The sequence below is a fragment of the Cladophialophora immunda genome (assembly GCF_000835495.1).
Source record: "Cladophialophora immunda strain CBS 83496 unplaced genomic scaffold supercont1.8, whole genome shotgun sequence".
In the NCBI taxonomy this organism is placed as follows: domain Eukaryota; kingdom Fungi; phylum Ascomycota; class Eurotiomycetes; order Chaetothyriales; family Herpotrichiellaceae; genus Cladophialophora; species Cladophialophora immunda.
The window spans coordinates 369,996-384,404 of record NW_015622548.1 but is presented as its reverse complement, the minus strand read 5'-3'; the positions used below and the strand labels follow the sequence as shown (position 1 = coordinate 384,404).

Sequence of the window (14,409 nt, the reverse complement as noted above, 5' to 3'; positions counted from 1 at the left end):
CGTGGCTGCAAACCACCTTCTTAGAGAGGTGATATACGCCGCAGCAACAAGGAAGGAGAAAGTGTCTATCACCATTCCCCCTCGCGGGTCCTGCCCCGGACACTTGAAGAAACAGCACAGCTGTAGGGGGAGAACGTCAAGTCAAGGCTTTTCTTATGCCAAGCACAAAGCCCTCCGGTCAATCGACGCAGGGAGAATCCTTCCACGGGATTTGTCCGTTCAGGAATCGTAGAACGACTCGCTGTGGAACGATCGATCAATCTCACATGGTCGTACCGAGTAGATGATAGGCTAACGCCGATTAACATGGCACTAGTCCCGATGAGGGATTTGGAGAGACCGTAAAAGGATATGGTAAAGTGGGCCACCATTGGGTTATTCACAGTAGGAAAAGGGGCACAATTGCCAATACGAACTCCCCACCCTGTAGACCCGAATCAGATCTACTCAACACCTCGTCTTCAACGTCCTCATTAGGCTCTGCCTCTGCCTCTGGTTCTGCTGACAGATACGCGATCAACACGAGCCGAACCTGACATAGCCGTACGTGTGGATCTCATTCCGCCGCGGAGCCAACTTGGTGGCATTCAACAACATCATCAGACAGTGATGGCTGTGAGTCTGGGTCGCCGTCATCCAATCGATCCTGCCCCCGCGTGCAAGGACCGCGTGCACCCTCCACAACATGAAGACACGGTGCGTCCAATGCTCAGCCGTGGTTGTCCAGTACACCCCGTCCCCGCCGATCTGGGACAAGTTTTCATATCCTCCGGTGATCTCCATCTGTCCTGCTTCTTTTTGGGGGGTGTTGATGCCCCATGTCAGCCCTGTCGTTTGCCGCATTTGTCTCTGGGAAAACAGGTGCATGCTCTCCGCGAGCAAGGAGGGAGATTATGGGAAACGTACGGTCATGCCAATAACGCCAGGATGCATCTGCAGAATCGACGAATTCGTCCGCACCGTCTCGCGGGCATTGTGCAGGAAGCCACGCAACTGTGAGTGGGTCAAATGTGCAGCCTTTTTTTCGGGCTTCAGCAACACTGTGACCACAATCAAGGACCTGTGGAGCTGTCTTGTTCAGGTCGGGTGGTTGCGAGACACTGTGCGTGGCCAACACCGCACTGACCGCGAGCGCGCTGGAAATGAATGCTGCCAGCATGCCAACGGCCACCACATCCCGCAAGGTGAACTTCTTGTTCGGCTGAAGAAGACGTGCGCCCTCCGCTGGAAGTTCGTCCGACTCGGAGCCGCTGAGGCGGGAGTACTTGCTTTCGTTGACGAGGAGCATGTTGTGTGAGGATTTTCCGCGTTTGTTGGCCCCTGCATTGTGAGAAAAAAAGACATCGTCACCCGGCACTGAATTTATTCCTCCAAGCACAACCTACGTACGTTGATACCCATGCCGAGATGATCAACAAACTCCCGTCAAACGTCTTTGTGCACTTTTGTACCTGGAGACATTCACTGCATTCATCCTTTAGCGATGATCACCCCTACAAGATCGCCCGCACACCATGATGTGGCTCGATTCCTCCCAAATCCTACAGAACCCTCCCCCCCCCCCCCCCCCCCCCCACCAAACCAAAGAGAGCACCAAAGGGGGTAGTAGGTCACAGGTTTCACAGCGCCTGGCCAAATACCGATTGGACCGTGTCGCCGGCTCTATACTCCCATCGCTCCACGGGTCTGCGCTCGGAATCCTGCGTCACCTTCCAGAGGAGGCTCGCGTCCTTGCACTGGTGGACGACGCCGGCGCCGTCGACATTGGAGCTGACAAGGTGGCCACGCTCGTTGAATTCCTCCGTAGGGGGCTCGATCGTCCCGTCGGCGGCGCAGAGGAGGGACTAGAAGTAAACTCATAGATCAGCATACAGCATATTTCCTCTTTCGTCAACCTTGAAAGAGGACCCGACTACGTACACCACAACTGTTTGTCGGCATGCGTCTTTCCCCGATGATCGCAAAGGGAGCAGAAATAAAAGTGGGTGCTTACCTCTGCAACATAGCTGAAGCAATGGGCGACGTGTTCGTAGTCGACGTTGCCTGCGCCCCCTCCACTCCCTCTACCACCACTATCATGGAGATGATGAGGATCTGCTCGGCCCACCTTGTCTCCACCTCCGCTTTCCCCTGCGCATCCTTCGGCTCTTTGCTCTTGTAGGGCCAAGCGAATCATCTGCAGACAATGAAGGGCGTGGAACATGCTGAGGCCGTAGCCTTGCGTCATGGTCGCGTTGTACCGCACCGCCAGGAACCCGCCTCCCCTGGTGGCCGTCTCGGTGGCCCACGCGTTGTCCCCCGCGGGGCTGAGATCCTCGAGCTTGGCCATCCTCCCAAACGTCCTGGGCACCGTCGTCGACCCCGGCGGCTGCTCGACGTGGTCGTGGCCACAGAGGAGATCCTGTGCGGTGTGCCGCCCGCGGTCGCTGGTGTGTTGTTGTTGGGTTGGTATATTCACTGTCGTGGTGGGCGCTGGACCATTGCCGTACCAGAAGAGCCCGGACAGGAACAGGAAGACCAGCAGCAGAGTCGAGGTGAAAGTGACGGTCCGCCTCTCGAGATCAGCCATGGTTGCTCTATTTCTTTTGGCGATTGCAGTGGGAAAAGAAGAGATACACGTCTGCTGAAACCTGCTGCATGCAACTGGTACAAATTGGCAACAAGTTGGCTCGCTGCTTGACCGGTTGGGTCGAAGTGTCTTTGATGGCCGGACCTAACGATATGTAGACATCATAAACTCGAGGTATGGTGCCACGTCTTGGGCAAGCGGCATGATAGAAATCATTTGCTGACCAGCGACGCCAGACCCTTGAAGAGGAGGTATAAAGCCCGTGTCAGGCATTATAAATCGACTGGCTCCCAGCAGTCAAGCGTGTAGTCCCCAGCCAGGGAGTATCCAAGTATCCACTGATCACAGTCGCCGCTTGTCACTACTTCTTTCTCAATTCTGAGCTCTGCATAAAGCGATCTACAGCTGACATGTCTTTGCAGGTATAAGGTCACCTCCCTTTCCCTAAGTCTCCGGACCAGGTATTCCTTCGGATCTTCCTTAACGCACAACCCTGATCCTAGAGCTCACCCGTGCCAATCCTCTCCTCACATTCCTCTCTCCTCCCACCCAGCCTGACACATTCATCGACACGATTCCTCCGTGTCTGCTCGAGCATACTCTCAGGCGGGTCCAACTCTTCTGCATTCTTGTCCCACTTCTTCATGCCCCACTCCACCATCTTGTCCTTCGGAAGTGCCACAGAGTCAGCCCAGTGGTCGATGGCCTCCCAGTCCCGACAAACGTGCCAGTTGTTGAAGTTGGGGTACGGCGAGTCGTAGCCCTTGATCCAGTTGTAGGTCAGGAGGGTTGTGTCGGCGTGGCAGAGGATGTTCTGACGGAGAATGTTGATACAGTGGTCTGTTCAAGTGTGGCGGTTAATGTTGGCTGCTCGAGATGTGACAAGACATTTCATGTTTTTGAACCAAAGCGAAGAACATGGGCTTACCGAGGTGTGCGCGGATTATATTTGATTGATTGACGAAAGAAATGTCTTTGGACTCGTAGTATTTCAGGTGCGTATGCTTTCGGAGAAGATCCTGACAATTATTGCCTTGAGCATTCGGCAACGCATAACAGGATATTCACGGGTAACAACGTACCAGACAGTGCAACTGATGGTCCATCTCCAAGTCTGCCCAGATTCCGCCTCCCAGTTCGGGTGGGAAACGGACCAAAGCCTTCGACTCGACATCGAGACGCGCAAACTCTTCCTCAGAAATACTCATTGGAGCCCCTATCTACCAGTGAGCGGTTTTGAACAGTGGTCAAGAACTTGTCTCAAGGATTGGAGTCGGGGCTTACGATAGACAAAGTGATCCCACAGATCATCTACCTCATCAGAAGGTTCCGCCGTCCAAGGCGAAGGATACCCAAGTGAGCCGTTGAATTGTACGGTCTTGAACTCGCGCACGGCGTCCAAACCTGGCGCTGGAGGACACAACAGCTTCGAGGTTAGCGAGTGGTTGGGAGAGAACAATAACAGTAGGCAGAACTCACACCAAGATGACTGAAGCCTGATGCAATCGTCCTTGAGGCGCCTTGAATGATACCCGGCGACGAAGGCTGCCAAAAGGCTCAAAACAAGGGCGAAGCCCACCAGCATAACTTTGGCGGTTCGTGGCTCCTTCTTTGGCGACCATGGCGCGGGTGCTTGCTCTGTGCACTCTGATTTCCTCAGTAATCTCCATGTAGGAGCAGACTCGAAATCTTCGAATGGGCGAGAATCCATGATCTGTCCGTTTGAACTCGCCTACTCATGAACGAGTATCCAGATTGCGCTTTGAGGACCGCCTATGCGACAATAGACTCTTTGCTGAAAGCTCAAGCTAATGTTTCCCAAGGCTTGAGTGTTTCGTGAGTGGGATCTCCACTTCCTCCATCAGCCGTCCTGAAAAAATACTCGTTCCAGAACAGGCATTCCCTGCTCTAAAATGACGTTGAAACCTCGCAGGCCAAAGAATCAGGCCACGGGGACGATAGAACACTTTCTGATGTCCTCTCCGCATTTGATATGTCGTTGGTCGTTCTCATTTGGACTTTGAACTCTCCACCCTGGGCGCGAAGGAATGCATGATGCAGGAGGCTGAGACGTCCAGATCCTAGGAAGAAAACAAGTTTGCACCTACAGCAAAGATCATATTTACCAGGACCGAGACCTACCCTCGCTTCCGTTTTCCCAAACAGGAGAAATCAAGTGGGACTGATGATCTGTCGAGCTGCAAAGACGTGGAGTAGAGTTCGTTCCTAGTCATCACGTGATTACGAACCAATATCAAGTCTCTCGTGACTATGGCAATGCCGGGGCAATCCACGATTCAGGGGATAACGCGCACAGGGTGCGACCAAGTCTCTGAAACTCGAATGAGCCGAAGAGCCCACTTGTGTCTATCATTGATCATCGCGAAGTTGAAGGCCGGGGTCTGTAGTGGCTTAATAGATCGGCATAACCAGCTGTGTCTGTCAAGATGTTGTCGACTGGCTGAACGCGGTTGTAGATCAAATCCTTCGACGCTGGGAGTATGAGGACGTGCGAACCAGATTCGACCTCTATCAAACGTGCTGGTTTGTTCCTGTAATACCCCGATGTTACACCCAGCTGCAGTGTTGTTATGGTGATCAGTCCGACGGGAAAGTCAGTCGCCCTGCAACAAGCTGTCCATTTTTGGAGATATAACAGATGACCGATTGACGATCCTGCGCTGACGGACGGTAACAATGCATCCTCTGAACAACGAAAACCTGTTAGACAAGACCGAAGGATTCAATCACCTCCAGTCAGTAGCCGTATTCGCGTTGTGATAACCTCCGGGCCGGCGGAGAAAGGCCTTGAAGGAAGAAAACTTGGGAGTGATGGTCAAGCGGCGTGCAGTATGCGTGTGTTGAAACTCGAATTAGGCACGAGTAATCCGTTATCGATATCCGGAAAGCAGGGTGAACATCAAAACTCGTAAGGTTTGGTTGAGCATGAGGACCCTCCCGCCACTGCAGTCGGTCAGGCTATAAAAGCATAGCTTTGGCCCTCAGGAGTTGATTTTGAAAGATACATCCTCAGGCATTGCTTCACCTTCAGGCCTCGGCTTTTGCATTCAAGCACTTGGACAAACACATCCTCAAGCTTTTCTTCTCCGTCACGCATCAGCTTCTGCTCGCTGTGTACTGTATTCAATATGAAGTTTCTCCCTGTTTTTGTGGCAGTGGCCGCCATCGTCGTTCAGACAGGACACAGCTTTCCTTTGGAACTCGATGAGCGCGGAAATTGCTGCAGCGGCCAGAGTGGTAAGACATCTTCCAAAGTGCCTTCAAACCAGCTGATTGGTGTTAGGGTATAACCAACCCAAACGCGACCTTATGGCCGCTATTCGACATGCAATTCTAGTCAGAGCACCTGCTCCGGAGCCGGCTCCAGAGCCCGTTCCCGCCCCAGAACCAAGTCCAGGCGACGAAGAGACCGATGGAAATTGCTGCAGTAGCCAAAACCGTCAGTCTCATTTGCCGACGGCGAGCACTCGCTGATCGCAAATCCAGAGTATCCGAAGCGTGACAATGAGGACGAGTTGATGGCAAGGGCCCCTGAGCCTGAGCCCGAACCTGAACCTGAGCCAGCGCCCGAGCCGAGCCCAGATGGTGAAGAAACGGATGGGAACTGCTGCAGCAGCCAAACCGGTCGGTATACTGCGTGTTATCCTCCTCATCCACGGTGCTGACGACAACCAGACTATGACCAGCCGAAACGCGACCTGGGAGTCGTGCCTGGAGCCAGGGATCCCGAACCAGAACCAATGCCAGAACCAATGCCAGCGCCAGCCCCAGAAGGTGAGGCAGCAGATGGTGACGAAGAGACAGACGGAAATTGTTGCAGTACCCAAGCCAGTCAGCGCTCTCCGTGCTGTTCTTTGCGCCCACGACGCTGACGAAAACCAGACTACTACCAACCAAAACGCGACGTAGACGGTGAACTCATGATCCGAGACCCTGAGCCAGAACCGACAACAGTTCCTGACATGGCTGCCGAGCCCGCCGTCGATATGGTGATCAGGGAGGCCTCACCGGAGCCAGAGCCGGAGCCAGAGCCGGAGCCAGACCCACAGGGCAACTGCTGCAGCGGACAATCAGGTACGCAGAAATGGTGACTTGCGAAAGACATGCTCACATGCCATAGGCTACAAGCAGCCAAAGAGAAATGCCGAGTTGAATGCACGAGATCCCGTTCTGGCCATCCCAACAAAGAGGTCTGAAGCAGCCGCTGGCACGTACGAGGACGCATACTAGCTTCATAGAAGGATTGTTGTAGCTGTGGCCTAGCAGGGGGACGTTGAGGCGGAGGAAAGGGCGAGGGGCTTATAGTTGTGCAGAAGAGAAGAAGGAACATTTGGAACATAACGAGAGCAGCGTCAAAGAACTGTGGCTGAATCTGGCTCCAAACACGATGTTGATGGAGGACAGGAAATGGGAGGAGCTGTTCGTTCGACGATGATAGGCAGTCAATCATTGATTTTCCGCCTGCTTATGAAAAGAGAGGACGTACTCATATCGCGGTTCGTCTGCCCCAGTCATCTTCTAGACCATCAAATTTGAAAGGGGCTTTGCACTCTCAGCTTCTTCTCGGTCGTCTCCCAGCGCTGCAGATGATAAGTCTTGAGCGGGAAACGCTGAAGCGCATTAGTTGAGGTCGCCGAGGCAGTTTGACGTGTCATATGGTCCCAAGCGTATATGACCTTCGAATCGTCCGGCCGTGAAATATGATGGTCTTTGAGGAAGTCTCAGGGGGGCCACATTGTATAGCGATATACCTGATACTCGCCCCTGCCAGCAAATTCATCCGAGGGCACCCAGCCGCGGATGAGGCTGCGCCTGTCACTGCACCTTCTTAGTAATAACATAAACGCTTGTAGTCCAGTAGAGCATGAGCAATATGAAGTGAGACCGGTATAAAGCGGCAAACGCGTACTGCTGAAGGTCACTCGCTGTGCACTTTGTTCAATATGCATTGATGACTGTCTTGACATGCTACTACCCGCCTGTCATTCATATTTTGAACCAAATCACATCGCGAACACGTAAGTTGGATCCGAGCAGAGCAGGATGGGCGAGATGCAAGGTGATAACTGGCCTCTTGAGCTTCAATGAGGCGATGTGACTGCACTGGCCATCGTCCCAAAACTTCAGTTGCTCCTATCGAAAGACACTGAACAGGCAACAAAAGCACTCAGAGCATATTGTATAAATGGTCGGTCCCGTCAGAAAAGGGAACCCGAGGTCAAGTGGCGCAAGGTCGGGTATTATTGACTCCTCCAGGCAGATTGAGCCATAAGAATTGCTCAATGGCAAACTGTGTGGGCTGAATGCGCTCGCGGCTGCCGCAAAAAAAGGGCCTAGAATCAATTCTGGGCGCCTTCAATCAAGTCGACGACAGGAGCCTGCGAATTGATTTCCCCATCCGTGCTCAGAGGGACTCAGTTAATGTTCAGCATGGTAGGAAATCTGGTCCGCTGGAAAACCCGGCTGGAACGGAATCTAGTTCCTAGAGCCCACTGACGAAGCGACAGCTCCAACAACTCGAAGTCATGTCCCGCTGAGAATAAGCGTACGCTATCAGCAGACGTATTTCTGACTCTCTCGGCGATAGCGAAGGCTTGGTGAGTCAGCATGGTTTCCCGAGACACATATTGACTCTGTCCCTCAATGGTTTCCAAAGTTCTGCTCCAAACAAAGAGCTCCAGCGCGATGCTGGCCACCTTGTTCATGACAGAGCTTATGTTATAGTCATGCCATCAGCCACACAACATGCGCAAGAGTTTGTTGATGAGTCGGGACAGAAGTCCTTGGGCAAGCTTCTCCTCTCCGCCATATTGCCCCCCTCCTTGAGCGGGGTAATGTTGTGGTTGTTGATGCTGAGCGTGTTGAGGATGCCAGGGTTGTTGCTGATGATCTGGATATGTTTGGTAGCCTTGCCAGTTGCTCACATGTTGCATGTCCACAGGGCTGCCGTCGAGCTTGATGTAAATTCTGCCTTCATTCGACTCGGTGTGGTATTGCAAGCCGAGGTCCCGACAGGTTTGTTCGACTCGAGGTTTCAGTTTCTGGATATGGTCGGGAGAATGATTGCCTCTCCCGACCACGACGTGGAGATGTGTTTGACCATGATTCTGAGCATATCGGATCCTCTGTTCTAAGATCTCTTCTGCCTCTTCAACATACAGACCGTGCAGGTCGATCGTATCGGCGGCGACTCGCCCCTCAGCGTTGTTTTCGCGAAAGATGAAGTCGGCAGCTTGTTTGTTGTACATCTCCATTTTGGCCCCGTGTTCCTTGCCCTCCTGCGAGAGTGCATGCGCAGCCGCGCCATCGCCGTTGGCATACGCGTCTTGGGATCGCTGGAAACAATTGGAGCGTTTGGAGCCCTCCTGGCGCGCCAGATTCCGTAATCGGTCGTACTCTTCTTCGGCAGCTTGGGATTGACTGTGATTGAATGCTACAACCCGATACCGAATCAATCAGTCAATAAGACTCTGAACATCGGCCTATAGCAAGAGCCAGCCAAGCTGGGCGAGGTTCACTTACGTCTGGCCCCTACTCGGGTTGCATGTTGTGTTGACATTTCATGCGACATCTTCTCTGTAATTCGCCGTTTCGTTCAACGATGGTCAAGGCCCTAGGCGGTGATGAACAGGTGAGAGTTGCGGACTGCGTAGGTGGAAGAAGGATATGAGATGCGGCGATATGGCTCCAACTAGTTTTGAGAAGATATATCACCGCCAATATCACACAAGAGGTCTTGTATCACAATCAACACCAATGACAATGGGGTAATTAGATCTGATCTCTTGCTATGTGCTCGATTCGGTTATGGACGCGAAGCCCTCAAGCGACGATGGGCGATCTCGGCGTCGGAGAAACTAGAAAGGCTGGGATTGCTTAGTCATGGATGACAACCGATACGGCAGTTCGACAAACGTCCACCAAAGGACGGAGTAGAGATTACGAATGGGATGGAGCCAGCTTAACGAAAGGTCCGCCATTATTTTGCTTCCCTCGATGTGGTTGACTGTCCTATCGCAATCACCATAACTCCGGCATCTGTCATACTGGCGGCAAGGCCAGATCAAGACGCCGCCAACTTGCTCTCGTAACAGTTGGCTAACTCGCGCAGGATATATCCCATCCGCGGTGTCAAACCCCATACCCAGGTATCATCGTAGAAACCAGCCCAGTACCGTGCAAGCTTCGCCGCCAGAGAAGGGCCAAATTCATTATCGAAACCGTCCTCCAATTCGGACAGGAGGTTTCTGATGGCTTGCATGGTCTGGGTCTCGAGCTCGCTGGTCGAACCACAATCAGGACTTGACCGGGTTTCAACCTCAATGGCATGCACCCATTTCGTGACCAATAGTGCTGTGATAGAGAGTGAGTGACAATATCCACAAGAATAGACGTATCAATTGACAGGTGAGCTTACCTGTCTCCCAACCTGCCAAAGCGTGTCCGATAGCCCAGGTCAATGCTGCCGTCTTCTTGATAAGCATTGTTCCTGCTTTGTACGGTATCAGCATGCCTTCGAATGCCCGGCCGACTGCCCTTGCTACGAGGTTGCCTCGATTCTGCGGCAGCGCGACAAAGTCCTCAATTGAAGCCATGAATTCTTCCTGGCTTTCCTTGAGCAGCATCATGGAATCGGCTGCGCTGTGTCCTGTAAATGCCCGACAATAACTGGCCCGCAACAGCGCCAGACAATTAAACAGCAAAGGTGTTTCAGCTTCCGTCCAGGGATAGTCCGCATCCGAGCTGGCTTGGGTAATCAAGGCTCGGCATCTAGAAAGGGCAGCCTCTGTTTGGGCGAGAGTCTGAGACTTCTGTGTTTCGTTCGACTGTCCCGGACTGGAGAAATCCCCGAAGAAGTACGATCCTTGGGTGATATGCCAGATGTGAATTGAGATAACGTTGATCACCACGCTGATTGCGAATGGTGACCACTCCCAGCACTCTTGCGGCACTGTCTTGGTTGAATTTCCGTTCATGACCATCGACACAGCTTCTATGATGTTGAGCGAGGAGGTCTGCCCTTTTCGCGTCGCCGCTTCATGCCACTGCTCTTCCGTGAGAGCATCCCACAAAGACTGGTCACACGGCATCTCGATGAAGCCATCTGAAACCAGGGAATACCCAGGGGGGATCCCGTATGTCATGGTGACCAAATTCCCAAACATTATCTGGCCGTACAACACCCTATACATCAATGTTAGCGGGCGATGCGTCCCTCCCAATTCCCCGACTGACCTCTTAACGCTCTCCCTTTCGATCCATTCCCGCCAACTCAGCGGTTTATCTCTGCTTTTACGATGCTTGACAGTGGGAGCTAGATCACGAAAGTCCTAAGAGCTCATCAATAAGGGTTCTTGCTTGACTGACTCAATGAGCTTACTACGAGGAAGTCGCCAAGACGTATAATGGCCTTGGAAATGACTTCCGTGTCACCGCTGAAGCAGCTGAGCATTGCAAGCAGCAATCGAGTTTGACTCTTCCATAGGGATTCCGGTGTTGATTTTGGTGATTGAGATCGCGGCTGAACCCACTCTTCCAGCAAGCGTGGCTTCTTGTGGAGATGCTCACCTCGGTCAACAACTGCGGCAGCCAGGGCCTGGTCTGCTTTCAGATACAACGAAGCAGCAATCTTCCTTTCTAGCCGGTAAAGAGCGCCAATGGCACATATGGCGAGAATGAGGGGCGACGGCGTGGTTTCGAAATCCATAGTCTGCAGGTGGAAGATAGGCAGGTGGACGTGGAAGGCGTCGACGTAAGTTCGGATGCATTTCTGGAGTGCAGCTGCGCTGGGTAATCGGAAATTGCCCAAATTTTCCGCAGAGAGTCTATTCGATAGGTCCCTCAAGAGATGAGCTCGCATCGATTCGGTAAAAGCAAGCGCTGGAGGCTTCGAGAACTTTGTCTGTGGAATCTGAAAGCTTGAACAGCTCTCGAAGTCAGAGCGATTCGTCGTGAAACCCTGAGCTGAAGTCTCGTCCCACGGGCCAGAGAATTCTTTAGAGCGTGAATTTGCGTGACTGGCCGTTTCCCACGATTGGTTGGAATCGTCAACTGACGGTGTCTCGTGCGCAGTCGAAATATGGGTTTGCTGAAAACCGTAATCCTGCATTGAAGCCTGGCTTGAGCCTGAAAAATTCTCCAGAGGTGACCAGCCGTCCGTATTGCCGCCAAGTGGTGGCATTGCGAAAGCTTCAAGTTGCTTCGGAGGCAAGCCCAAAAACGGGTCGAAGAAGTCGAGGAATTCCAGGTCGCCATCAAGGTCTGGGAGGGGCACCGAGCTCGGGAATGTTCGCATCTTCTCGAGATCAGAAACGTCGACACTAAAATCTGCCAAGTGAAGTCCCATGGAGGGCTGCTGATCTTGAATAATAGCGGGATCGCCGTTGAAATTGGAAGATTGGAATGGTTCAGAAATCTTATCGACCTGAGTTGCTGGTCTCCGAGTTGGAGCCACCGGGGACCTTGGTGATTTGACACCATTCGACCTTGTGGGGGACTTTGAAGCTGGTTTGGAAGCGGCGGGTAGAGAGCCTCTGAGTCGGCCGGTTGAGTGATTCGAAGAAGCTGTAGTCAAGTCGTCTTGAAAAATTACAGCTTCGTCTTTCCCTTTATCTCTAGATATCGACGGTTTCGACGTGACGCCCTTCGCTGATCTCTGAGTTAGAATGAATTCAACCGGGGTCGGGGGCGACGGACCTGAAGGAGGGTCCTGAGTTGTCGGCGCATTCGAACGTAGTTTCTCGATGGCATTTGCCACCTGTTCAGGGGTGTGCAGAGTTCTCTCATGGCGAACCAGAAGGTCTCTGAACGTAAACCTAATCAATAGGCATCATCATTGATGAACGTTTTGAAGAAATACCTTCGACTATATCTCCTTCGACAAACCCTGCAGCCGAATGGTTTTTCCTGGGTATCTGAAGACTTGTGAGTGCTGTTGAAGAAGCTGGCGGATGCGATAGATCAAGGGACGTGGCTTACGTCCTCGCTGATGGCGAATGCAGTGTTCGCTTCGTTTAAAGGCTCTTGAACAAACGTTACAGACGTGCTTTCTCTTTGAGGCCGCATTCTCTTTGTCAAGCTTAGGAAATATGATAGTCGAAGTGCCGATTAGTGCCATGACGGATCTGATCCGTTGCTTGTCCTGTCAACAGGAAATGGGATGTGGGAAGAACTGGCTTTCGAGAGCTAGATTCTCAAGTAGCGAGGGACCATCCTTTCCCACGAGTGCCACCGAGGCCACCTGATCGGTGGACCCATGGGCTTCATACAATTTGTCTCGCATAGGGCCCAAACCCTTTGCGGATGCAATCGTGGGGCTGATTGCGGAGGGGGAACTCAGCAAACTTGGGGAAGTGAGGGCCAAAGGAAAGCTGCTGGTGAGAAAGGGAAGGGCTGAGTGGGATAATCGGGGGAGCTGGAGGATTGTTGGAGCGGAGAGCTTGTCCTTGATGTCTTGGCCTGGGAAGCCTCGTGCGGAGAAATGCAAAGGTGCCTTCTTGGACGTTGGCTGCAGAAAGCTCTCCTTTTCGAAAGAAGGCATATCTAGAAGTCGAGATCCTGAAGTTTCAATTCCATGTACGGAGTACACTCTGGATGACGGGTGCAAATGTCAAGCACACTTGGGTTGAAAGACAGATGCTGAGTCCCCAAATTGCCCCCATAGACTCGACGGATGGCATTGCATGCTGCGGATGGTCCAGATAAACCGTCATATCAGGACAGATCAGCCAGCAAGTACAGTCCTTCTCCATCGAGGTCCAGACATAGAACAATGACACTTGGCTTGATGATGGCCAGAGCTTTCTCCTTGCTTCAGAGGGTGCGATCGCTTCTAAAGGCTTCGGGCAGCCAAGAGACAGGAAGTACATCTACCACTCTTTGGAATGAGCGAATTACTGGTAAGAGCAATACTGGACACTTGATATGTCCTTCAAGAGAGGCATTTGCTCTCGACTCATGATGCTGCTCGTACTCACCCCGATTAGGCAATGCATCCTACCCCACATGCCATCACAGCCTCGCGAGGCTGTGGTGGGGCTGGTTCGCTTCCCGAAAAGGGACGTGTAAGCGTCGCCCATTATGGCGCGGCGAAGGTCAACATTACAGCACTGCGTGAAAAAGATACCCTGACAAGCTGCAGACATGTCATTGTTTGATGATGGAGATATCCCCAGCACGCTGCACATGCTGGTTCGCTTGACGAGTAGTGTGATGCGGATTCCTGGCAGCGTCGCCTCCATGCGGGAATCGAGTAATTCGCCGTCGCCAGCGAAAATGTCCGTAGAAGCCATGAAAAGGATCTTTTTTTTAAAGTTGAGATATATATCAACGGCTTGCCTGCAGTTGGAGCACCGATGTGCAACAGCGGAGTTCAAGAAGCTGGCGGAAAACAGAGTAGCCCTGAACAGGAGACCCATCCAGGGCATTTTGCAAAACCTGGATGAAGCTACTCCTCGTAATATGGAGTATTGAGTCGGTATCTAGGTTTTGTTCCCAAATTCACTGGTGATCCTGTGTGACGGAGGTTTCCTGTCGGAACGCAAAGAAGCTATCCACTTGAGCATATGGGGGAAATGCGAGGCCGACGCTGGGTGCCCGGGGCTTGCGGCACATCTTGCCCGTCTCGACAAAAGCCCGTGAAACTTGTACGTGATACCTTTGAGGTTTCAAAATCCGCATCACAACGCATGGATTGCTAGCATCAAGTAGCGACAGTCGAGAGAAACGGACTTTCCGAGTCTAGTTGATTGCAACCCAGCTGACCACGTCACTGCCCACAAGGCTGGTCTAGGTCTTCAAGGGTGGTTGGAAACAGGGTC

General features: G+C 52.5%; 5 protein-coding genes across 5 annotated transcripts; 1 reads left to right on the top strand and 4 right to left on the bottom strand.

Annotated features, from left to right (window-relative positions):
- Positions 1-516: 516 nt before the first annotated feature.
- On the bottom strand, positions 517-1,288 carry PV07_12196 (uncharacterized protein; the record flags this gene model as incomplete). Its single annotated transcript, XM_016399699.1, has 2 exons — positions 517-788; positions 907-1,288. The coding sequence occupies 2 exons, from the start codon at positions 1,286-1,288 to the stop codon at positions 517-519; spliced, it is 654 nt and encodes a 217-aa protein (XP_016242511.1).
- A 1,564-nt stretch (positions 1,289-2,852) lies between these two features.
- PV07_12195 (uncharacterized protein) lies at positions 2,853-6,180 on the bottom strand. Its single transcript, XM_016399698.1, has 5 exons — positions 4,049-6,180; positions 3,854-3,979; positions 3,652-3,785; positions 3,498-3,588; positions 2,853-3,409 (listed from the first exon to the last, which is right to left on the bottom strand). Exons 1-5 carry the CDS (start codon positions 4,278-4,280, stop codon positions 3,069-3,071), a joined length of 924 nt encoding a protein of 307 aa, XP_016242510.1. The 5' UTR covers positions 4,281-6,180; the 3' UTR covers positions 2,853-3,068.
- PV07_12194 (uncharacterized protein) lies at positions 5,719-6,820 on the top strand (the record flags this gene model as incomplete). Its single annotated transcript, XM_016399697.1, has 6 exons — positions 5,719-5,827; positions 5,874-6,029; positions 6,077-6,214; positions 6,266-6,364; positions 6,473-6,664; positions 6,711-6,820. The coding sequence occupies 6 exons, from the start codon at positions 5,719-5,721 to the stop codon at positions 6,818-6,820; spliced, it is 804 nt and encodes a 267-aa protein (XP_016242509.1).
- Positions 6,542-9,401, bottom strand: PV07_12193 (uncharacterized protein). Its single transcript, XM_016399696.1, has 2 exons — positions 9,113-9,401; positions 6,542-9,023 (listed from the first exon to the last, which is right to left on the bottom strand). Exons 1-2 carry the CDS (start codon positions 9,159-9,161, stop codon positions 8,323-8,325), a joined length of 750 nt encoding a protein of 249 aa, XP_016242508.1. The 5' UTR covers positions 9,162-9,401; the 3' UTR covers positions 6,542-8,322.
- A 252-nt stretch (positions 9,402-9,653) lies between these two features.
- Positions 9,654-11,946, bottom strand: PV07_12192 (uncharacterized protein; the record flags this gene model as incomplete). The annotated part of the gene is made up of 4 exons (XM_016399695.1): positions 10,971-11,946; positions 10,826-10,920; positions 10,008-10,774; positions 9,654-9,943 (listed from the first exon to the last, which is right to left on the bottom strand). The coding sequence occupies exons 1-4, from the start codon at positions 11,934-11,936 to the stop codon at positions 9,654-9,656; spliced, it is 2,118 nt and encodes a 705-aa protein (XP_016242507.1). The 5' UTR covers positions 11,937-11,946.
- Between the last annotated feature and the right edge of the window lie 2,463 nt (positions 11,947-14,409).